The sequence below is a fragment of the Cricetulus griseus genome, chromosome 4 (genome assembly GCF_003668045.3).
Source record: "Cricetulus griseus strain 17A/GY chromosome 4, alternate assembly CriGri-PICRH-1.0, whole genome shotgun sequence".
Classification (NCBI taxonomy): Eukaryota; Metazoa; Chordata; class Mammalia; order Rodentia; family Cricetidae; genus Cricetulus; species Cricetulus griseus.
In genome coordinates this window covers 133,545,966-133,570,564 of record NC_048597.1, presented here as the reverse complement: position 1 = coordinate 133,570,564, position 24,599 = coordinate 133,545,966, and the positions used below count along the sequence as shown (strand labels likewise).

The following is a 24,599-nucleotide window of genomic DNA, read 5'->3' as shown; positions in this document are numbered from 1 at the left end:
CAAAGGAATAGAAATATAGATGAATTAATAGATTCATGAATAGATGGATAGATAATGGATAAATGAACGAATGAATGAGATGCACATGAATGGATAGCTGAATCATGGATGGATGGATGGATGGATGGATGGATGGATGGATGGATAGGTAGACCATAGGTGGACATATGGACGGATCATAGTTAGATGGCTCATGGATGGATGGATGGATGGATGGATGGATGGATGGATAGATGGACCATAGGTGGAGATATGGACGGATCATAGTTAGATGGCTCATGGATGAATGGATAACGGATGAAGAATAAATAGATGAGTGAGTGAATGACTGAGTGTGAGAATGCGTGAGGAGGAGGGCATTCTCAACAAGAATATTACCTGCTCTGCCCCTTGGCTGTGGTCAGAGCCACTGTGGCTCAAAGTGAGGAGGCCCCAAGGATTCCCTGCCCTTCAGCCTGGCCAGGTAAGCTGTTATCTTTTTTAAGGCCTGACAAGCTTATCACTCAGTTGGGATTTGCTCAGCACCTCCAGGCCTGCCAAAGGCAGCAGGCTATTATCTCAAGTCCTCCAAAGGGCTGGCTGCTGACATAGTTCAGATGCAGCAGCCAGGCATGTCCTTGGTTCATTTATCACAGCCCCTCTTCCAAGACTGCCTTGGAACCTGCTGGGAGCCTGTGTCAGCCTGATCTCAGACAGCCCTCCTGGGAGAGAGGGACAGAGTGGCATGGTAGGAGGAGGGGCCATTCTCTATGTATGTGTGAAGATATTTGGTCTCTAACTTACCAGCCCCACCAACATTTCAATAAACAAACATCTTCAATAAACAAACATCTTCAATAAACAAACATCTTCAAAGGTTTAGAGGAAAAGGATGAGGCGGGTGGGGGTGGGGCATGTAGCCTAAACGGAGGACATATCTGGATCCTGGCTCCACTACTTACAGGCTGTGCCATTGTGGCCTAGAGTCTTGACTTCTCTCTGCACTAGATAAAAGTGGCACCTCTCAGCCTTGTGATGAGGATTAAACCTGTTAGTAGATTCTAAGAGCACCATCAGATGCAGTTATCACTGGGGCTTCAAGTATCCTTTATTCCCAGCTTGGCATCACAGGTTCCAAGTCACTGTGGTGCTGGGACACCCCCCCTTCTCGAGGATGGAATCTGCCTCATACATGCTAAACAAGCCCTCTATTAACTGAGGTACACCCCAGAGTCTTTGTCAGTGTGTTCTTTTAAAAGGTGGAGCCCAGCTGGGGGTGGTGGCATGCACCTTTGATTCCAGTACCCTGGAGCCAGAGGCAGGTAGATCTCTGTGAGTTCAAGGCCAGCCTGTTCTACATAGCGAGTTCCAGGCCAGTCAGGGTTACACAGTGAGAAACTGTCTCAAATAAATCAAAAAGAGGTGTGGCCTGATAGATAGGGGTGGCCAATGTTTGGGAGGGACTGTGGGCCCAGCCTCTTTTGCTTCTGACCTGGGGATTTGTCATAGTATCTTTCCTTGTTTCTGTGACAAAAATACCTTGTAAAAAGCATCTTAAGAGACTGAAGATCTGTTCTGGTTCATAGGGCCAGTGAGATGGCTCACCTGATAGAAGCTTGCTGCTCAAGTCCAGGACCTGAGTTTGATCCCTGGAACCCACATGAAGGTGAAAAGAGAACTGGCGCCATAGAGTTGCTCTCTGACCTCCACATGCATGCTGTGGCATGCACGCCCCTCCCCACAATAATAACCAAGCAACGAAGAGATGGCTCAGTGGCTAAGAACACTTCCAGAGGACCTGGGTTCAGTTCCCAGCAACCACATGGCACCTGACAATTGTCTATAACTCCAGTCCCAGGGGACTCAACACTGTCTTCTGGCCCCTGTGGGAACTGTATATGTGTGATACACAGACATATGATGAGGAATGTCCTTCTGTATATATATATTTCTCTTATTGGTTGATGAATAAAACACTGTTTGGCCAATAGAGCAGGAAGATAGGCGGGACTAGAAGATGAGGAGGATTCTGGGAAAGGCAGGCAGAGAGGGGTCGTGAGAGATGCCATGTAGAGATTTGGAAGACAGGATGCGCCAGGCATTCTCTAGTAAGATAAGGCTATGTGAAAATACATAGAATCATACAAATGGCTTAATAATTAAGACAGAGAGCTAGCCAATAAGAAGCTCTAGCCATCGGCCAACAGTGATTTTATTCATCAACCAATAAGAGAAACATATATACATCAGATATGCATTCAGGCAAAATAGACATAAACATAAAATAAAATTTAAAACAGGATTTTTAATTAAACACACACTCTGACTCACAGTTCAGGGCTAGTCCATCATGGCATGGAGGTCAAGCCAACAGCAGCTGGTCATGAAGCCTCCACAGTCACAGAAGAGAGCAATGGTCACTATTGATCAGCCCACTATCTCCATTTTGGTTAGTTCTCCCACCCAAGTTTGGTTTCAGTCTTGCTGTGGTAACACCATGGCCAAAACAACTTGGTGAGGGATAGGTTTATTTGACCAATAGATGGGGAGTCAAGGCAAGGAGTCAAGGCAGGGAGTCAAGGCAAGAGCCTGGAGGTAGGAACTGCAGCTCCGACCAGAGGGTCACCCTTGCTGGCTGGCTCAGCTTGCTCTCTTATACACACCAGGGGTGGCACTGCCCACAGTAGGCTGATCCTCCCACATCAACCATCAATCAAGAAACTGACCCATAGGCTTGCCCGCCCGACCAATCTGATGGAGGCATTTTCTCAATTAAGGTTTCATCTCTCCAGGTCACTCTAGCTTGTGTCAAGTTACAAAAAATGAACCAGCACACCTGGGAATGGTCCCACCCACAACTGTGATGAGTCTTTCCACATCAATTAATGTAATCAAAATAACCCCACCCCCACAGGCAGGTCCCTTTCCCTGGTGATTATAGATCCTGTCAAGTTGATAATTAGCAATGCCCATCATGAGGAATTTTTATACTTCTGTTGTGAGCTGTGACATTATGTGACCATCTCTAGAGCCACCTTGATGATGTCACTATGTCCTTGAAACTTGAGAGTGGTGGGATAAATAAACCTCTTTTCTTTCAAATGAGTCAGGTATGTCAGTGTAGTGATTAAAAAACAAACAAACAAAAATCTAGGGGGCTAGCAAGGTGGCACAGTGAATTAAAGCTCTTGCCATACAAACCTGAAGTCCTGGGTTTGAGCCCCAGAACCCACAGGATGGAAGGAGGACCTATCCCCACCCCAAGGCTGTCATATGGCCTCCATATTCCAATGGTTTGCTCGTGATCAGACATTCCCACAAATACACTCAAAATAATAATAAATAAATAAAATTTGAAAAAAAACAAATACAGTGTTGGGAGATGGTTGAGTTGGTGCAGTTCTTGCCTTGCAAGCATGAGGACTCTATTTTTTGTTTGTTGGTTTTGTTTTTTGTTTCTCAAGATAGGGTTTCTCCAGCTCTGGCTGTCCTGGAACTCGATTTGTAGATCAGGCTGGCCTTGAACTCGCTGAGATTCACCTGCCTCTGCCTCCTGAGTGCTGGGGTGAAAGGCGTGCACCACCATACCACACCTCTATTTCTTAATAACGGGAGCCTAATGTACATGCTTGTAACCCCAGTATGGGGAGGTAGGGAAAGGAGGGGCCCTGGGCATCACTGTCAGAATTGAGAGCTTCAGGCCAGGGAGAGACTCTGTGTAGACATGAGGTGAGGTTGGCAAGATGGCTCAGTGGATAAAGGTACTTACGGTGCAAGCCTGGTGACCTGAGTTTCATCCCCAGATCCCATGTAAAGATGTAAGGAGAGGATGACACAAAGTTGTCTTATGACCTCCACATGCTGACACACAAAGTGATAAAATATTCATAAAGAGGTGAATGACTCCTGAGGAATGATACTTGGGCCTGTCCTTTAGCCTACACACACACACACACACACACACACACACACACACACACACACGAGCTCGCCCACACACTCTCAACACACACAAAGTTACTTAACTGGCCTTTGGGTATTATGAGGGTGGTAATTTTAATAATAGCTCAGAGCTGGGGTACAGCTCAGTGATAGAGAGCCTTACTAGTACATATGAGGCCCTGGGCCCCATCTTCCTCATGATCAAGAAAATTGTGCAGCGTAATGATGATGGTAGTCGACTTCTGTGACTCTGCCTGCTTGGGACTGTTCTAATTCTAAATGCATAAGCTATTGGCTATCTTTTTAAACTGTTCCATCCTCCCAGGAATCCTTGTGAGGTAGGGACAGTTAACATGCACAGATAATTTAAACAACTTGCCTGGGTTACATAGCACTCAAACCATCCACTGAGAGCATGAATCTGGACAGAACCTTGTAGAACGGGCTCTACTCTGATGGAACAGGAGTGAAACACATCCAGGGGCCAGGTGTGGTAGTGGACACCTGGAGGACCAGCACTCTGAAGGTGGAGGCAGAAGACTGTGAGTTTGAGCCTGCCTGGGCCACAGACTGAGATTTTGTCTGGAAAAGAAAAGAAACAGAGAGAGAAGGAGGGAAGAGAAAGAAAGAGGGAGGGAGGGAGGAAGAGAGAGAAAGGTGATAAAGAAAAGGTGAGAAAGAAAGAAGATTGAAGGTCAGGCAGAGTGGGGGAAAAGGAGAAAGAAGGGGGAGGGCAGCTTTTAACCGTAAAGATTTTGGATTTTGCCCGGAAAGACGTGGGTGACATCACAGAGTCCTTTTTGGGAGGCCGTGGGAGAAATCCCCGCCTGTTCTCAGTACCAAAAATAGTTGCTGCTTCTTGGGAGCATCTGGTGTACTTTGCTTTCAGGACACTGGGGACAGCAGAAGTGACCAGTTTTCTCTTTTTGAGTTTTCTGCTGAGGAACTCCAAGCCAAATTCTTGCCCAACCATATGCTGTCAGGGTCGGATTTTAACAGGTTCATTTTTCTCAGTCTCCTTTCAGCTTGTTTCTTCTTACTCCTTTGCCAAAATTAAAAAATGATTTTAAACAAGCGAGCCTGGGCCTCGGTTGGTTGAACGCTTGTCCAGCATGTAGGAAGCCCCGGGTTCCATCCTCAGAGTACCATAAAACTACATGTGCTGGCATAAACCCAGACTGGGTTCACTGTCATCCTCAGCCACATAGAGCTGGAGGCTAGCCTGGGCTGCATGAGACCCTGTCTCAAACAAAACAAAACAAGGTGTGAAGGCAGAAGGGTGATAAGAACCCTAGCAAGAATGATGGACTGGGGTGTGGCTTGGTGATGAGTCACTTGTCTAGCATGAACAAGTCCTAGGTTCCATCTACATCTCCTTACAGAAGGATTCATGTTCATTTTTTTAAGGTGGGGGTGGCTATGTTGGCAGTGAGATGGCTCAGTAAGTAAAGGCTCTTACTGCTAACCCTGACCACCAGAGATGGAGTCCAGGGACCCACAAACATGATGGAGAGAACTGACTCATAAAAGTGGTCTTCTGACCTAAACACACACACACACACACACACACACACACACACACACACACACACACACACACGGGGGGGGGGAAATAAACACAAATAACATGCATTAAATTAATAAATATTTTTCATGTGTGGGTGTTTTGCCTGTGTGTGTGACTGTGTACCTCATGTGTGTAGAGCCCATGGATGCCAGAGAGGGCACTGTTATCCCCTGGAACTGGAGTTACAGACATCTGTGAGTAACAACCTTGTGGGTGCTTGGGTTCCCTGGAAAAGCAGTTAGAGCTTTTAGCCACTAAACCACCTCAATAACTACTCCCTCACCCATGCAGTTTTTAAAAACAGGAATGGATTTGGGAAGAGCTGAGTTGCTGAAGAGCTGGCTACCAAGCAAGCATAGAACCTGGAGTCCCACCAGCACAACACACATCTTTTAAAAAGGCCTGCGTTGTAATCCCAGTGCTGGCAAGGCAGATACGGGAGAACCCTGAAGCTCTCTGTGTTGTTCTTTTGCTTAAATTTCTGGAGCGATGGAACACGAACCAAGAGATTCATTAACCGTGGAGTTTATTAAAAGGGGTGAGGGGAGGCGAAGAGAGAGAGAGATGAAAGGAGGGGGAGAAAGAGGGAGGGGGCGAAGGGCGAGTGAGAAGGAGCAAAAGGAGAGAGCGAGAGAGCGTAAGTGGGTGGGTGGGGGTCTTTTAAAGGGTCCTTTGCACCTACCTGCAGACTACACAATCATGGAACCCTGGGCTGCCCAGGGTACTGCCTGAGTGCATTCTGCCAGGTGACAGGGGCAGACCAGCATAATGCCTGAATCTTTACACTCTGGCCTGCCAGCTTAGCTGAATTGATGAACCCCAGGTCAATGAGGGGCACTTTCTGGAAAAAAAAAAAAAAACAAAGTGGAGGGTTTGTTTGTTTGTTTGTTTGGTGTGTGTGTGTGTGCAGAGGCAGCCAGATCTCTGAGTTTGAGACCAGCTTTGTCTATATACTGATAGGACAGCCAGGGCTACATAGAGAAATCCTATCTCAAACAACACAAAACACAACAAAAAAAAGAGTGAACAGCACTTAGGGCTTGGGGAATGACACCCAAGGTTGTCCCCTGGTCTCCACATTGACTCATTGCACCACCACACACAGGCACACACACACACACACACACACACACACACACACACACACACACAAGGCAAACTTAAAGTCAGTGATAAGAACCTCAGACTTAGAGCTGGGAGCTGGATGGTACAGCCCTTTTGCAGAATTCCTGAGGTCCTGAGTTCCATATGTATATGTGATATTTTTGTGTGGTACTGACGATGGAATCCAATACCTTATGTATGCTAAATAAATACTCTAGGACCCAGAATTCCCAATTTTAATGACTATATAGTATTCCATCTTGTGAATGCACCTTATGGTTTTAAGTTATTCCATCAATTATCATATAATTAGAAGCTCAAAAAAGGGAACACTCCTATCTGTCTAGTTTTAATCAGTGCCTAATAGAAATCCTTGTAGGGGCCAGCAAGAGAGCTCAGTAGGCAAAAGTGCTTGCCACTAAGCTGGATGGCCTGAGTTCAATCCTCAGAACCATATGGCAGAGGAGAATAGTAAGCTGTCTTTTGATACATACATCCATGTCATGGCACATGTGTGCACGTGTGCACACACACACACACCCCCACACACAAAACAAAAAAAACCCTTTAATTTAAAAAATATTTTTAAAAGATCCTTATAGTGGACTGGTACTTGGCCATATGATCCTTATGATTTGTGTGGGCTGGATTTGAGGTCTCAAATTGGCAGGGTAAAGTGCAAGAACAGACGTCTGACCACCTTGGCTGTGGGTTGGCAGCCCGCCCTCCCAGTGTGTCTGATCCCACTCTCAAATTTAATTGGATCCATTGTGTGGTGTTTTACATATCCTTGTAAACCACTTAGATGCTTTTCTGGAAGGAGGAAAAGTCCAAATAAATATATAAGCCCCAAGCCACCTCGGCTTGCTGATTAAATTACCCAGTCTCAAATTCGATTCCATCCTCATTTTATTAAGAGGCAGCTGCTTGCTCTCTTCCAGTTGGCTAATCCTCCCACAAGCAGTGTTCAAGGGGTGGGTGCCCCCAGGGGACTCAGCCACAATCCTCTGTATCAGGAAGCCTTTTTTCTTTTCTTCATTTTAACAGAGTTGGGGATAAAACTCAAGGCTGCCATGGCTACTAAGGCTAGTGCTGAACCATGTCCCCAGCTCCTCACTGGGGAATTCTAAGCAGGGCCTCTACCACTGAGCCATGACCCAACTCCCCACTGGAGGATTCTAGGCAAGGGCTCTACCACTGAGCCATGACCCAACCCCCCATTGGGGGATTCTAGGCAGGGACTTTACCATTGCCCTGCATGTCTCAGGCTTAATTAACCCTGAACCTGTTATGAAGCCTTGTGCTTAATTGGGGCAGCAGCTTCCATGAAAGTATTGGAAAGCTCCAGCTCACAAAATGTGATGTGAAGAACATCTACTTGAGGGCACAGCTTATCCTCTTAGAGCCCATTAGCAGGAATATTAAGATGGGAACCAGAACTCAGCAAAAGAGAGCACCTGGGAGGCTGGAGAGATGAGTCTCTCTTGCAGAGGACCTGAGTTCAATTCTTAGCACCCATGAGAGGTGGCTCACAAGTGTGTTTAACTCAAGCTCCAGCAGATCCAACGCCCTCTTTGGGCCACTAAGGGTACTGCACTCATGTGTGCATATGTATATATATATACACACACATATAATTAAAGACCTCCCTGACAAAAGTTGCCGGGCACAGTTGGTGGTGCACACTTTTAATCCCAGAAGCAGGAAGATCTCTGTGAGTTGGAAGCCAGCTTGGTCTACAGAGTGAGTTCCAAGACAGCCAGAGCTGTTAAACAGAAAAACCCTGACTTAAAACAAAAACAAAACAACAACAACAACAAAAAAACCTGTCTTTTGTTGAGAGTATGGGATGGCTCAGGAGATGTCTTGGATGGAATTAACTGGATAGGGTAAAACCAGAAGCCACTGGGGTTGCACAAGAGGTTTAGGACCTGTCTGGCCTTTTCTGTAAATGGGACCCTCCAGGAATTAGGGACTTTGGTACCAAGATAGAGAGACTCCAGCCTTGAAGAAATGGCATTTGGACTCTTTAACATCAAGCCTTCTAGGCCATTCCCTCATCTTCCATAGACGTGAACTTGATTGAGCATTTGAACTTAACCCTGCAGGGCAAAACTCAGGATTTTAGTGTGCTGAGACCTGGCGGCCAAACCTCAGGCATTTAATTACATGGCTGCAGAGAACACCCCAGCGAGGCGCATGCCACACAGACAATTATTTCAGGAAAGCCACAGAAGCCTTCTTCGTGATACTTGCTTCTCGTTTACAATTCGTTATTTCATATGTTGGGAGAAGTGTTGTTTGTTTCAAAGGACATGCTGGAGATGCAGGCTGGAGATGCTAATTATGCGGACGGGCTGCTTTGTTTTTGCATAAATGAGAATCTTTGGGGGGAGTTCTAGCCTAATTGCTTGGGGACCTGAGCCAGTTGGAGGATGGCAGAGACATTTGCGCTCCTGTTCATTGTTCAGTTTTGAAAGAATTGCATTTGTTATGAAAGGAGGCTAAGCAATGGTGCTTTCTTCAGGGAGCAGGGGAAGTCTTTGGTGGCCATTTTTCCTGGGTTAGGTGGGGCTCCTGGCTGAACCTGGTAGACTAAGCCTGTAATACCAGTACCTGGATACAGGAAGAGTACAAGAGGACCAGCCTGGGGAACTTAGTGAGACTCTCAGAATGAAGAATAAAAGGATGCTGGAGAGATGGCTCAGCAGTTAAGAGCACTGGCGGCTCTTCCAGAGGACCTGGGTTCAATTCCTAGCACCCACATGGCATCTTGCAGCTATAGCAGTTCCATGGGATCCTGTGCCCTCTTCGGATCTCTCCAGGCATGTATGTGGTACACAGACACACATGGAGGCAAAGCGGAGGCCACCACACAAGGTTTTACAGTGTGCAGTGCAGGCACCTTTGAAACTAATCTGGTGTAGAACAGCTTTGTTTACTGGAGGCTCTTGTGGGGTGCAGAAAAATTAGCCCATGGACCCAGAGTTGAAGAGCAGCCCAGCCCTCCCAGCTCTGTGAGATATCCTAGAACAGCCACCAGTTCTCCCATGGACGCCAGCCATGGTGGCACTGGCCTGTCATCCCAGAACTCTGGAGGTGAAGTTTCAGACCCAGGTCATCCTTGGCCACATAGTGTGTTTGAGGCCAGCCTGGGCTACATGAAATCCTGTCTCAAAGCAAACAAAACGAAACAAAATCAAGAGTTTTCCCACAGGTAGCTGGGCATGGTGGCACACACCTTCAGTTCTGGCAGGAGAGGCAGAGGCAGCTGGATTTCTGTGAGTTTGAGGCCAGCTTGTTGTACAAAGCAAGTTTCAGGATTGCCAGGGCTATTACACAGAGAAACCCTGTTTTGAAAAACCAAAATCAAATCAAAACAAACAAAAACATTTAGAGTTCTCCCACAGTGGGCTGGAGATTTGGCTCAGTGATTAACTTGGCTGTAGTTCTTCTAAAGGGCCCTGGCTTAATTCTCAGCACCCACATGGCAGCTCACAACTGTCTGTAACTGCAGCTCCAGGAGACTGAAGACATATACATGCAGGCCAAACACCTGTACATATACAACAAAACAAGCAAAAATTCTTACCCAGAAGGCATGACTCACTAGGACATGGGATGAGGACCTCAGGAGTGTTGATGGGAGAGGTGCCTCTATACTTCTTTCCACGGAGCTGAGTAAACACCCACACCCGGTACACACAGTGTCTTTTCTGAGTATAGAGTGGACTGTGACAGCCTGGGGTGGGAAGTCCTAGGTGGGGCATCACGGCACTGTATTTGTCTTTAAGTCTTTATTACCACATTATACATAATAATGGTTATGACAATTTTATAACATGCATGCTGTACTGTAATTATATTCATCTTGTCACTCTCCCTTGTCCCCTCCCACTCTTGCGGCTCTTCCCTCCTGCCAGCCAGCACTCCCTTCTACTATCATGACCTCAACCCCACCCTGAGACAGAGTTTCTCTGTGGCTTTGAACTCTGTCTTGGAACTCACTCTATAGACCAGGCTGGCCTTGAACTCATAGAGATCTGCCAGCCTCTGCCTTCCAAATGCTGGGATTAAAGGTGTGCACCATCACCACCTGGCTTTGATGACTTTGTGTGTGTGTGTGTGTGTGTGTGTGTCCCAGTGAGTTTCATGGGGGCTGCTTACAGAGTGTGAGAGGGGGACTGTTCACAGGGCTGTGGGCTCCTCACCAGTGGCCACACTGCTGAAGAATGCTGCTTCTAAGCAGGGTGGTGGTGGCTGCACATGCCTTTAACCTCAGCACTCGGGAGGCAGAGGCAGGCGGATCTCTGTGAGTTCAAGACCAACCTGGTCTACAAGAGCTAGTTCCAGGACAGCCTCCAAAGCCACAGAGAAAAAAAAAAAGAAAAGAAAACTGAGTAGAGTCCATTCAAGGAAAGCCACGTGGACTCTTACAGTGGAAGGTCCCCCAATTTAGGCAGGGAGTATGTAAGCACAGCCTGAGTCATTACCATGGTCTGTGAATGGTTATTTTTCTTATAAATTAGTGAGGAGTGGTGCTCGCTGTGTAGCTAGCTCATTTGCTCACATTTCAATACAAGAGTTTATTGAGTGGGAAGAGAAGGCAGTGTGCAGCAGGAGTCCCGAAGATTGCTTCTGACTCAGCCTGGCTTACATCTGCCTTGGGTCCTGGGCATTGTCTCTGTTTGGGATCAGTAACAACCATGCAAATGATGGATTTCATATTGTTTCCTTCTCCAGAAAACACTTGTGGTAGGACAGACACACTATAGGCTGGGCTGGGCTTGGCGGACAGAGTTCTTGCCCAGCATGTACAAAGCCCTGGGTTCTTTCCTCAGCACTGCGTGAACTGAGCATAGCAGTATATGACTGTCAGCCTAGAGCTCATAAGACAGAGGCAGGAGGATCAGGATTTCACCATCATCCTTGGCTACAATAGGGAGTTCAAAGCCAGCATGGGCTACATGAGCTCCTGTCTCAACACAAAAAACAAGCATGCTGGATAAGACCAGAATTCTCCATTTCTCAACTCATGGCCGCTACTCACAGTCATTTGCCTAGACCTGAGCAGTCGCTCTGAGCTGGGCTCTTTCGAGAGTACCTAAGTCGGCGTGCATCTCTCTTCTGCTTAGAACTCTCTATGGCTTCCACCTAACTCAGACCAGAAGCCGAAGTCCTGGCAGTAGCTTACCAGCTCCTTCACGGTCACACTGTCACCTCCCACCCTTGTCTCCCTTCACTTAGCCCCTTGCACACTCTACTCTGGTCACCCAGGTACATGATCCTGCCTCGGGCCTTTGTCATTGCTGTTCCTCCTGCCTCGGACGCCTCTCCATACACTTGATGCCTGGTCACACCCTGAATGTCTCTCGCGTGCCCCCACATCCTTTCCCCTGTATTTCTTTTGTCTATACTGTTCAACAATTTTAAATATTTGATCTTCACTTATTTATGTCTTTCATGTGTTTCCTCCACTTTTTAAAATGTGTGTGGGTGTGTACACATGTGTGCATACAACAGGCAAATGTGTGTACATGCGAACACCAGAGGACAGCCTCAGGCATAGTGCACCAGTAGCCATTCATCTGTTTTTGAGATGGGTCTCCTCACTAGCCTGGAGCTCACCAAGGAGGCTAGGCTGGCCAGACAGCACAGAGATCCTCCTGTAACCACGCCCCCAGAACTTGCACCACCGACCTTGACTTTTTTTTTTTTAAGATTTTATTTATTTATTATGTATACAACGTTCTGCTTCCATGTACATCTGCACACCAGAAGAAGGCACCAGATTTCATTACAGATGGTTGAGCCACCATGTGGTTGCTGGGAATTGAACTCCGGACCTCAGGAAGAGCAGTCGGTGCTCTTAACCTCTGAGCCATCTCTCCAGCCCCCGACCTTGACTTTTTATGTAGGTGCTGGGGATCCAAACCTGGGTTCTCTCGCTTATGTAGCAAGCTCTTTATCCACTGAGCCATCACTTCCAATGCAGATGTTTGTGTTTTAAGATGTTACCACCACTTTTTTTCTCTGAAACAGGATTTCCTTAAGCACTGCTGGGAGATCGCTGTGTTGATTTGAACTTAGTGTGGATACAAGATCAGCATAGCACACTCCAGCACAGAACTCCTGCACGTAAGCCTTCCTCCTGCTTCAGCCTCCCAAGTAGCTGGGACAGTAGTACATCACTGCACCAGACTGAAGCAGGGTCTCTCTAAGTAGCCCCAGCAGGCCTCCAATTTATGATGGGTTTACAGCCAGGAATCCAGCTCAAAGTCACTGCTTTTTCAGCGGCTATTCTTAGGTCCCTTTGCACATGGAGATTTAAAGTGCTGAGAGTTTCCCTTCTTGGGGCTGGGGCTCAGTGGGTAGGTGGCTGGCCTATCATGCAGGAGGCCCTGGGTTCCATTCCTAGCACCTAATAAACAGAAGTGGTGGTGCGCTCCTGTAATCCCAACACTCAAGGCTGGTAGATCACAAGTTCAAGGTCACCTTCAGCCATATAGCTAGTATAAGGCCAGCCCGGGCTTCAGGAGACACAACATGCACGTGGCAATCCAAAGACAACCTTTGGTTTCAGGTCCTGCTGCCCACCTTGTTTGAGACAGTGTCTTGTTCATCCCTGTAGACATCAAGGTAGAAGGTCCAAGAATTTCCAAGGATTATCCTGTCTGCACATCCCACCTTGATGTAGTAGTGTTAGGGTTACACACACATTCTGCTGTGTCTGGTTTATGTGGGCTGTGGGGATCCAAACTCAGGTCCTCACAGTTGCATTTACCCCTTGAGCCGTCTCCCAGACCTCTCTTTGTATGTGTGCATGGGTATGTGTGGAGATCAGAGGAGACCTCAGCTGGTGATGTTCCTCAGGTTCTTCCCACCTTCTGTGTGAGACAGGGCCTCTCACTGGCCTGCCAAGGTGTCTAGTTGGCCAGTATGGTCAGCAAGTTTCCAGGGATCAGCCAGTCTCTGTCCCTGGCTTTTCTCATGGGGTCTTCAGTTCTAAACTCAGGCCCTCATGCTTGCAAGGCCATCTCCCCAGCAAAGGGCTTCTGTCCTTCCCAGCAAGATGGAGGGGAGCCCTTCTTTGGGTTCCTACTCTCGGACTACACCCTTTCTTCTGCAGACTCTCTTCCAGAGCCCGGAAGAGGGCTGGCAGCTCTACACCTCAGCCCAGGCACCCGATGGTAAATGCATCTGCACAGCTGTGATCCCTGCACAGAGCACCTGCGCCAGAGATGGTCGGAGCAGAGAGCTTCGGCAGCTCATGGAGAAGGTAGGGACCTAACAGGAGCCAAGCTGGGGGTGGGTCCAGGAAGGCTGAGATGGTCTCTTGGTTCCCACTTCACCCCATGTCTCCATCTGGGCTGAATCACAGAAGATCCAGCCATGTAGATTGTTCTGAAGTGGCCAATGACTGGGATCCTAGCTATGCAGATTTTTTATTTGTTTGTTTTTCTTTCTTATTTATTGATTGATTAAATATTTTTATTCATTTATTTTTTGAGACAGGGTTTCTCTATGTAGCCCTGGCTGTCGTGGTGCTTACTCTGTAGACCAGACTGGCCTCCTGCTCAGAGATGTGATTGATTCTGCTTTCCAAGTTGTAGTTCTTGTAGTGCTAGGGAGGCAGGGAGTACCAGGGCAGCATCCAAGTCACTTCTTGTGCACTCAGGCCTGGCAGCCAATGCTCTATGCAGCCTTAGGTGACACTGCTAAGAAGATACTTGGTGCCCTTTTCAGGCAAGGGTCTAACCTGTACTGTCAAGGCTCATGCAAAGATTCTGTAGCTGGGAGTGGCTTTGCACACCTATAATACGGGGCCTTTGTAGGCTGAGGCACAACATCTGCCACAAGTTTGAGTCCAGCCTGGGCTATATAGGAAGATCCTGCTGAGTGGGAGGTGGGGAGTTGCCACCAAGCCTGATGGCCTGAGTTCAATCTCCAGGCCCCACATGATAGACGAGAGAATGAACTCCCACAAGGTGTACTCTGACTGACACACACCAAACAACAAATGTAATTTTAAAATACTTTAAGAGGGGTGGGGGAGGTTAGGGGTATGGTTCAGTGGGTCACATGGTAATACGGACCTGAGTTTGCATACCCAGCACCTACACAAAAGCTAGGTCTGGCAGTGTACGTCTGTAACCCAGTGCTTGGAAGGTAGAGAGACAGGCACAGCTGGGTACCTGAACCTGTCTGGCTGAAGTATGAACTCCAGACTTGGGGGCTGGGTCTCAAAAAACAAGGTGGAGGGTGATTGTGGAAAAAACCAATATCAGTCTCTGGCCTCCAGACACACTTATGTAGATATGTATGCGCACACACACACAAATATGCATGCATAGACACACAGATATGTATGCACACACAAACACATATACACACATACACACAGATATGTATGCACACATACAGATATACACTTAGATATACAGATTTGTATATACACACACACACACACACACACACACACACACACACTCACACATGTGATTCCTTTTCACCCTGGCTGCCTCCACTTCATCTGTCCCCAGGATATTTTAGACTCTTTGCTGTCTGAAGTCCCTGTTACTTCCCATTTGTCAGCTGTGATGCCTGCACCCACCTCCCTCATTGAACAGAGGATGAAGCTGAGGTTTGGCAGAAAGGAGAGCACCTGGGTACCTGCAATCTCCATCACTAACTCCCAGAATCCTGCTCTGCCCACCCCCTTACAGGAACTGCTTTTTCCCAAAGCTGTGGACTTTCATGCTGTGCCTTTGATTGTTCATAGTGGCTGGAAAAAAAAAGGTTTTTTTGAATGACTAATGATGTGTACCTCAAGGTCTTGTGTAGCCTAGGCCAGTAGTTATCAACTTGTGGGTCTCGGTGTCTTTGGGGGTGCTGAACAACCCTTTCACAGGGGTCTCCTAAGACCATCAGAAAACACAGATATTTACATTATGAATCATAACAGAAGCAAAATTACAGTTATGAAGCCACAACAAAAATAATTTTTTGGTTGGGGGTCACCACAACATGAGGAACTGTATTAAAAGGTCTCAGCATTAGGAAGGTTGAGAACCGCTGGCCTAGGTTGCTCTTGAACTCACTATGTATACAAGGATGACCTTGAACTCCTCATCCTCCTAGCTCCACTTTCCAAGCGGTTTGTGTTTCGGTTTTCACCACTGCACCGGGTTTATGCTGGGGGTGGAACCCAGCTTTGTGCATGCACAAAGTACTCAGTACCCTCCCACCTCCACCTTTTGTTCTTTTGTTTATTAGAGGCAAGATTTCACTCTGACCCATACTGACTTGAAATTCATTCTGTAGCCTTAGCTGACATGACAATCCCCCTGCTTTAGCTTTCTGGGTGCCGGGATTACAAATGTCACCCACCACTCCTGGCTTCTTTTGAGGGCACCCTTGAAATTCTGCTCCTTTAGCCTCTACCTCCAAGTGCTGGGATTATGAGTGTATGCCACCACACCTGGTTCTGCTCTTCATCTGATCTTCTGTGTGGAGGGAGAGCTTACTGCAGGTTAGGAGGGTGAAAGCTGAGAGACAGGGCGGAAGTCACAGGTGTGGAGGGATGGCCTTGGAAGGTTACTAGTGAGATCGGGGAGAGGAGGGCTGGCAGGCATCTTTGCTGGACCTGCTTGCCTCTGTTTCTGTGAGTGGCTGGGAGGAGAAGCCCATTGTCTACTGAATGGTTCTCATTCTAGGTCCAGAATGTGTCTCAGTCAATGGAGGTCCTTGAGTTAAGGACATATCGGGATCTCCAGTATGTTCGCAGCATGGAGACGCTCATGCGGAGCCTGGATGCAAGACTCAGGGCAGCTGATGGGTCAGTCTCGGCCAAGAGCTTCCAGGTGGGTTCTTCCGAGTTCAGCTCAGAGGTCTAGAGAATGGTTGGAGAGGCATGGGGAGGTGGCCTAGTGAAGTAAGAGTATTTGCTGTGAAGCAAGACGGCCTGAGTTCCAAGGATGGGGGTCATGTCTGAGAAGAAATGAGAAGTTGACTAGGCTCTGGGGTCCGGAAGGCATCCTTTGGCAAGGACTGAGCACTGTATCTGAGATGACAGGGTGACGGTATGGGCCGAGGGTCAGGGGTTGGAATCGGCAGCCATTCTCTCCTGGTAATCAGGAACTGAAGGACAGGATGACAGAGCTGCTGCCCCTGAGCTCGGTGCTGGAGCAGTACAAGGCAGACACACGGACCATTGTGCGCCTGCGCGAGGAAGTGAGGAACCTTTCTGGCAACCTGGCTGCCATCCAGGAGGAAATGGGCGCCTATGGGTATGAGGACCTGCAGCAGCGTGTGATGGCCCTGGAGGCACGACTCCATGCCTGTGCGCAGAAGCTGGGTGGGTATGCTTTAATCCCTAAACTTGGCCCCTTATCTCCACACCAGCCCCAATGCTGCCTGTGTGCGCCAAAGCGAGGCATGCTTTGGCATCTAACTGCTAAACCTTCCTGTTTAGCCTCAAGGCGACAGCAGGCCCCAAAGCTGGAAATGGTTTTGGATTTTGATTTCCAGCCCTTTATGCCCATCCTGGGATCACAGCCTGGATGTCTCCTCCCCAACCCTTGACCCCATCCCTTCCCAAGCTTCCCTTGAACTCCTTGAACTCCTGCTGCCTCCTGTTCTCACTCCCACTGTTCCCGTCTCCCAGGCTGTGGGAAGCTGACAGGGGTCAGTAACCCCATTACCATTCGAGCCATGGGGTCCCGATTCGGCTCCTGGATGACTGACACAATGGCCCCCAGTGCAGACAGCCGGGTGAGTAATCCCATCCCCAGAGGCGCCCAGAGAATCCGCACTTGTGACTCTTACTTAGGTTTTATTTTTATTTAGTGTATATGGGGGAGGGGTGGTAGGGTTCATGACCAGTGCTACTGAAGCCAGAACAGTGCATTGGGTGTCCCTCCAGCTGGAGTTACAAGTGTTTGTGGGCCACCTGATATGAGTGCTGGGAATTTAACTCAGGTCCTCTGCAAGAACAGTAAGTACCCTTAACTGTTGATTTTTTTTTTCCCTTTTTCTTTTGAGACAAAGTCTCCCTCGGTAGACCGGGCTGACCTCATACATAGAAATCTGCCTGTCTCTGCCTCTTAAGTGCTGGAATCAAGAGTGTATGCCACCATGTCCAGCCTCTCACTCTGTTTTATTTTTTTATTAAATTATTATTTAGTGTGCATATGTACCAGTGTGACACAGCATGTGTGTGGAGCTTGGAGGACAACTTCCTTGAGTCAATTCTTTCCTTCCACCTTGGGTCTTGGGGATTAAACTCAGGTCGTCAAACTGGGCAGCAAGGGCCTTTACCCTCTGAGCCATCTCACCAGCTCACTCACACACCAGGGACACTCACAGCCCACCATCCTGCGTCCCTGAGTCCTTGGACCTCCCCTTGACTGCCTAGTGGCCATGTTCTTCTGTCCTTGTGAGTCTACATCTACTGACTAGAGAATATGGTTGCAGGGTGTACTCGTGTGTCCCTTAACAGCAGGGGACACATTCTGAGAACTGCACAGTTAGGCATTCTTGTTGGAGTGCAAACATCAGAGTGCTTGCACAGATTAAAGATGGCATGGGGTCAGGGAGGAAGAGAGCATAGTGGGCAAGAATGTTGACTGCACTAATTGGAAACCTGAGTTCAAACCCTCAGTACCCACATAAAAAGCCCTGAGTGGTATGTGCACCAGTGCTGTGGGGAGCAGAGACAGGAGGCTCACTGGTCACCATCTTCAGGTTCAGTTAAAGGCCACATCTCAGAGAGATAAGGAGGAGAAGATTGAGACAGCAGGACACCTGGTGTCCTCCTTGGACCTCTGCCTGTTTCATTTCTGTAGTTGATCCAATACTCGGACAAAAAGCAAATTAGGGAAGAAAGGGGCTTAGTTTAGCTTACAGCTCCAGGTTAAAGACCATCATTGTAGAGAAGTTGAGGCGGGAATTTAAAACAGCTAGTCACGTCACAACCGCAGTCAGAATCAGAAAGACGTGTGCATACATTCTTGTCTGTGTTCAGTTCAACCTCTCCATTCTTATACAGTTCAGGACTCCTTGTCTAATGAATGATGTAGCCCACAATGGGCTGGACCTTCCCACATTAATGAAAAATTAAGACAATGAACGCCCTACTGACATGCCCACAGGCCAACTCAATGTTGACACTCTCTCATTGACACTCACTTCCTAGATAATTCTCAGATGTTTCAAGCTGACATTAAAGCTAACTGTCACAAGCTGGAGAGATGGCTCAGTGGTTAAGAGCACTGGCTGCTCTTCCAGAGGTCCTGAGTTCAATTCCCAGCACCCACATGGTGGCTCACAACCATCTGTAAGGGGATCTGGTGTCGTCTGCTGGCCTGCAGGTGCACGTGTAGATAAAGCACTCATACATAAAATACATAAGTAAATAAACCTTAAATAGCTAACCATCACAAGGGTGATCACCAAGTGTCACAGAGCACAGGCAGTAACTCAACACCATTCCACTGTGATCACTGACCTTGACTGATGACAATGGCCCAACCAATTGGTTAGTTTGGAATCAGAATTGCACTTACCTAGTCCTGTCCATTCTTAGTCAGGGACACTTGGGCAGGTGCCTTAATATTGTTCCTCTAATTTTCTTATCCTCAACAATGGGCCTTAGCTTGATAAGGAGGGCATTCACAAGAGCTTTTAGCTGATAATGGTGCTGAGAGATTCAATGACATGCCAGGCAACCTTGTGCTTATGGGATTTAGCACTCACAATGAATTTGGGTCAGGCAGGGAAGCACACTCCTTTAATCCCAGCACTTGGGAGGCAGAGGCAGGTGGATCTCTGTGAGCTCAAGACTAGCACGATCTACATAATGAGTTCCAGGCCAGCCTGGGCTACATAGTATCTTCTTCTTCTTCTTCTTCTTCTTCTTCTTCTTCTTCTTCTTCTTCTTCTTCTTCTGTCTCATGGCTTTATTTCCTTTACTTTGTAATGCTCAAATTGCTTGTTATGAGTTTCCTCTCGTCTCTGGATGATCCTATCCTATCCTATGGAACACCACCAATTTAGGATCTTTTTGTTGTGTCTGTTCATAAAGGTGTGTGCACAGGCAGGTGTGTGCCAATGCATGTGGAGGCCAAGTCAACGAGAGATGTTTTTCTCTATTGCTCTCCACCTTGTCTTTTTCCTTTTAGTATGTGTGTGATATGCACACATTTGTGTGCAGATGTGTGAACTCACAAAGGCCAGAGGAGGACATCAGATGCCCTGTTCTATACTGTTTTACTCCCTAGACACAGACTGTCTCACTAAATCTGGAGCTAGGCTGGCAATCAGCAAGCCCCGGTGATCCTCTTGTCTCTGCCCTCAAAAGCACTGGGGTTACAGGCACATGTGGCCATGCGCAGCTTTTCACGTGGATTTTGGGTTCCAACTCAATCTTCATGCTTGCAAATAACACTGTTAATGGTTATTACAGAACTTGCGGCTCATCAGTATAGCTATGCTGGCTGGTCAATGAGCTCCAAAGATCTGTCTCTTGACCCCCCCAGCACTGAGGTTACAGCTATGTGCACCACTATGCTCAGCTCTTTAGTGGGTGCTGGTGATTCGAACTCAGGTCCTCATGCTTGAGTGGCCAGCACCTTACCCCCTGAAACCAGGCCCACTAATGCACATAGTCACCAAAGTATAACCAGTCCCAAAGGCCTTAGGAAGGACTGTAAGTAAGCAGTGACATGAAGACGATGGCTGATCACTGATGATCAAGGTTGGTCTTTCCTGATTGGCCAGTCCCTGAAGGTCACAGGTTACAGTCTCTCTACTGACTGGTGCTGCTCTCGTAGGTCTGGTACATGGATGGTTATTACAAAGGCCGCCGGGTGTTGGAGTTCCGTACTCTGGGAGATTTCATCAAAGGCCAGAACTTCATCCAGCACCTGCTGCCGCAGCCGTGGGCAGGTACGGGCCATGTGGTGTACAACGGCTCTCTGTTCTACAACAAGTACCAGAGCAACGTGGTGGTCAAATACCACTTCCGGTCGCGTTCTGTGTTGGTGCAGAGGAGCCTCCCAGGGGCTGGCTACAACAACACCTTCCCCTATTCCTGGGGCGGCTTCTCAGACATGGACTTCATGGTAGACGAGAGCGGGCTGTGGGCTGTGTACACTACCAACCAGAATGCAGGCAACATCGTTGTCAGCCGGCTGGACCCTCACACCCTGGAGGTCGTGAGGTCCTGGGACACCGGGTACCCCAAGCGCAGTGCGGGGGAGGCCTTCATGATCTGCGGCGTCCTCTATGTGACCAACTCTCACCTGGCCGGAGCCAAGGTCTACTTTGCCTACTTCACCAACACGTCCAGCTACGAGTACACGGATGTGCCCTTCCACAACCAGTACTCGCACATCTCCATGCTGGATTACAACCCCAGGGAGCGGGCCCTGTATACCTGGAACAACGGGCACCAGGTGCTGTACAACGTCACCCTCTTCCATGTCATCAGCACTGCCGGGGACCCCTAGGTGCCCCTGCAAGGCTGTGGGGAGCCGTCCCACACTGCCTGTGACTCCCCCAGTCTTCTCTTGGTCATGCCCTTCCTTTCCCTTCCCAGATCCTTCTCTCCCCACCTTCCCGGCCCAGCTTTCTGTTCTGAATCTCTATCCATGCGTGTCCTCCATTTTATTGATCTCTGCTTTTGATACTTCACTTGAGTCTTTCTGCCTTTTTATGGATGCTTCTCTTCCTTGTTGATCGAACTTCTCTCCTTTCCCCCGGTCCACTCCCTGTCCTCTCTCCTCCCCTCCCAGTTTCCCCCACGTCCCTTATCCCTCCCTCCCTCTGGATCTGAGTGCATGGATTTTTTTTTTTAATTTATTATTTACACATTTTCTTTCTGGGTTGCCAGAATAAACCGGACCTTTGACATTTGATGCCTGGGTTGTTTTGTACCCAGTGGTGGTTAGAAAATGAGACAACAGAGTCCCTTTATTCTCTGTGCTTAGCATGATCTGAGGCAGTGTCCTGTAACACCCCTTCCCCAGGCTGGCTAGCCCCTGCAGGAGCCCGCCAAACCCAAAGGTGTTTCAATCAAAAGCAATTCATTTAAAAGCAATTGGAATCCTAACAACAGAGAATTCTATTATGGTGATGAAAACTGGCTTTAAGTGAATATTCCCTGGTTGCTGGCTCACAATGGCACATCACTGAGCTGTCTGGAGATGTTCTAATAATTTGGCTGCTTTTCTGAGAGGGGTTAGCCCCCTCATTTCTTCTCTGTTTTGTAACTGCAGAAACTGTTTCTACACAAGCCATGCTAGCTAACAGCAAGATTAAAACTAACTTAGAAGTTGCACAGGACCAGGTTTTGGGCAAACCCTCTGCACTCCACATGAGAATTCTTTTGTAAGAGGCTGGGACAGAGTCCTGGGAGGTGGTTAGGCTGAAATGGGGGTGTCAGGTACTTCTCCTTAGGTAACCTCCTGCACCTAGCACTTATTTCTCCTTTTTCCTTAATAATCTATTCAATCTACAAAAAAAAAAAAAAAAAAAAAAAAAAAAAAGCAAGCTGACAAAAACCAGGTATAGGGAGGGTGACAGGACAGGGCTAGGCAGTCAGAGGCCTGGTGATCCTGAGCTGGCCAAAGGCAGGCCTGGTGCTAACAGTCCTGGAATAAGACACAGGCTTAATTAGGAAGCAGGGCTCATGCAGCACACGATGGAGCCCGGACTTCATTCATGCTAGGCAAATACTCTGCCAACTGAGCCACAGCTGACTTTATGTCAGCCACATTTGCCTGGGGGATGAGGCCAGAGCTGTGGTTCTCAACATGAGTCTCAAGCCCTAGTCAAACCTCTAGATCCAAAAATTTGATTCATAACAGCAGCAAAATCAGTTGTGAAGTAGCAATGAAAATAATTTTACGGTTGGGGGTAGCCACAACAAGAGGAATTGTATTAAAGAGTGGAAGCGTTAGGAAGGTTGAGAACCACTGAGCTAGAGTTGAAGCTGAGGCCAGGCGTTAATTAAAGACGAGGGATGAGTTAGTAGGGCAGGGAGTAATGTTCAGGGCTTTGGTCTGGAATGGGGTGGTGAGTGACACATGCTGCATCCCCATCCCCCATGTCAGCCCATTGAACCCAGAGCAGGAACAGCACGTGAGGATCTCCACTGGTTCTGACCCTACCCTGCTGAGGCCACCAGGAAGCTGCTGTTCCTATCTCTAATTAATGGCCTCTGTGATTAAATCATCTCCGGGAACTTGGACTTGGATGCCATATTGGGAAGGAAACCCATGAATAATGAATGGAGCTGCCTAATGCACTCATTTAAAACCAATTTCTAAAGGCACCCTCACCAAGAGCAATTAATTCCCATGTAAGTGAACAAGCATGACACTGGAGGGGGGGGGGGAGAAAGTCCTGGGTTAGCATGAAGAGACAGACTTTAAGCCACTACAAACAGCAAAGGCTTGGCACGGAGGCACCCACTAGTCATCCCAGTTCTTGGGAGGCTGATATCACCTGTGTGAGACCTTGTCTCAAAATCCCAAGTAAGAAAAGGGAGTTTGTATGCCTCCTGCCTGTGACTTGTGCTCAAGGTGGTCTCAGATCTGGAGAATGAGGCTGCATCTGTAAGTTCTAGCCTTTGCAGAGGACACTTGTGCCTAGACATGTTCCCACGAGGACAGGTCTGTCATGTGTGGGCATGGAGAGTGTTTATTTGGGCCAGGGCATCTGGCAGAATATCTACCCACTCTATCATCCTTACACACATACACACTTGAATGTACATACATGCACGCACGCACCACAAAGGATGAACAAGCAGTCCTACCTTCCTTACTCATCCATCACGGTCAGAGTCTTTTGTCTATCTTCAGCTATGTGGTGCTGAATTAACCAACTTTCCCTAAATCATAGTTGAGCATTTGGCTGGCTAGTCAGGAAGCTGCTATTCCCTACTGCAGCAATAACAGAATCCTGTGTCTGGTCTAAGAAGAGCCCATTAAGAATGAGCTGTGGAGTCTGCACAAAGACAGGTTTCCATCCCCAAGAAGGGGTGGGGGAGGGAAGGGTGGAGGGATACTACATTGTTGCCATCCTAAAGGCCCAGGATTTACAGCCAGTTCCCAGTAGCAGGCCTGGGTGGGAACTTGGAGCAGGTGAGGGAAACCACAGGTAGTTAATAATACATGTTGTGGACACTGAGTTGGCTCCCGGGGCACATTTATCTAACAGCAATGTTCAGTCTTGGGTTTTCACCACTGTATAGACAATGGAAGGGGTTGGCTGGGGTCCAAAGGGCTAACCCCACACAGAGGGTCCAGATCATACAGAACACAGATACCAAGTCACATGGCCATACACAGGGATGCACCAATTACCACTGTGGTAATATCTGGTTCTTGCAGGCAGTGGTTCAGATGTGGTAGTAGCCCTGGGGAGATCCTTCCAGAGTTCTTGCAAGCCAGGACAGGGGTCCTCTTCTTCCCCCTAAAGGAGTTCCACTGCCTCCTGAGCCCACCCAACTACTACAAGGCAGCAAAGCTGTGACTGCTTGCCTTGAGTACCACTGGCCACTGGAGAACACTTTGCTGGAGGGTTAGCCAACTCAGCTCAGCCTCTGCCTGCCTGAGCTGGGAAGAAACTCATTAAAGCTTCCTAATGACAAATGTTCCAGCAGGCAGCTGGCAAAGAGCGGTTGCTGTAGAAAGCAGCCAGATGGGAGCAGGCTCAGGTGACTGTTCATGAGACTCAGGCCTGTGGGGAGGGAGGGCTCCCTTGGGGTCCAGGCTTAATAACGCTCTGGTCCCCAAACCTTACTGGTTGCAGCCACCCCCCACCACCCATGCTGGCCTCATCACTTGTGAGTTAGACAGAAACCTGATTGAATTCTGAGCCCCCAGGCCAAACTAGGCTCAGGGGCATCTTAGGAGACACAGGCCCCCTAGTCAAGGGGGGAGAGCCCCTTCCTTCTCCCCCCAGCCACTTAAAGCAACAGCCATTGCCCAGATCCCTC

At 48.2% G+C, this 24,599-nt stretch overlaps 1 protein-coding gene across 2 annotated transcripts in view; it reads left to right on the top strand.

Annotated features, from left to right (window-relative positions):
- Olfm2 (olfactomedin 2) overlaps positions 1-21,510 on the top strand; it is a 55,335-nt gene extending 33,825 nt beyond the window's left edge. The window contains exons 2-6 of one of the 2 annotated variants that reach the window (XM_027411458.2): positions 13,722-13,871; positions 16,309-16,455; positions 16,730-16,949; positions 17,259-17,365; positions 20,425-21,510. In XM_027411458.2, the coding sequence (XP_027267259.1) occupies positions 13,722-13,871; positions 16,309-16,455; positions 16,730-16,949; positions 17,259-17,365; positions 20,425-21,102 (1,302 nt within the window). In that variant the 3' untranslated portion in view covers positions 21,103-21,510. The remainder of the gene's footprint in view (positions 1-13,721; positions 13,872-16,308; positions 16,456-16,729; positions 16,950-17,258; positions 17,366-20,424) is intronic. The other variant, XM_027411460.2, reaches the window with a different exon arrangement.
- The last annotated feature ends 3,089 nt before the right edge of the window (positions 21,511-24,599 follow it).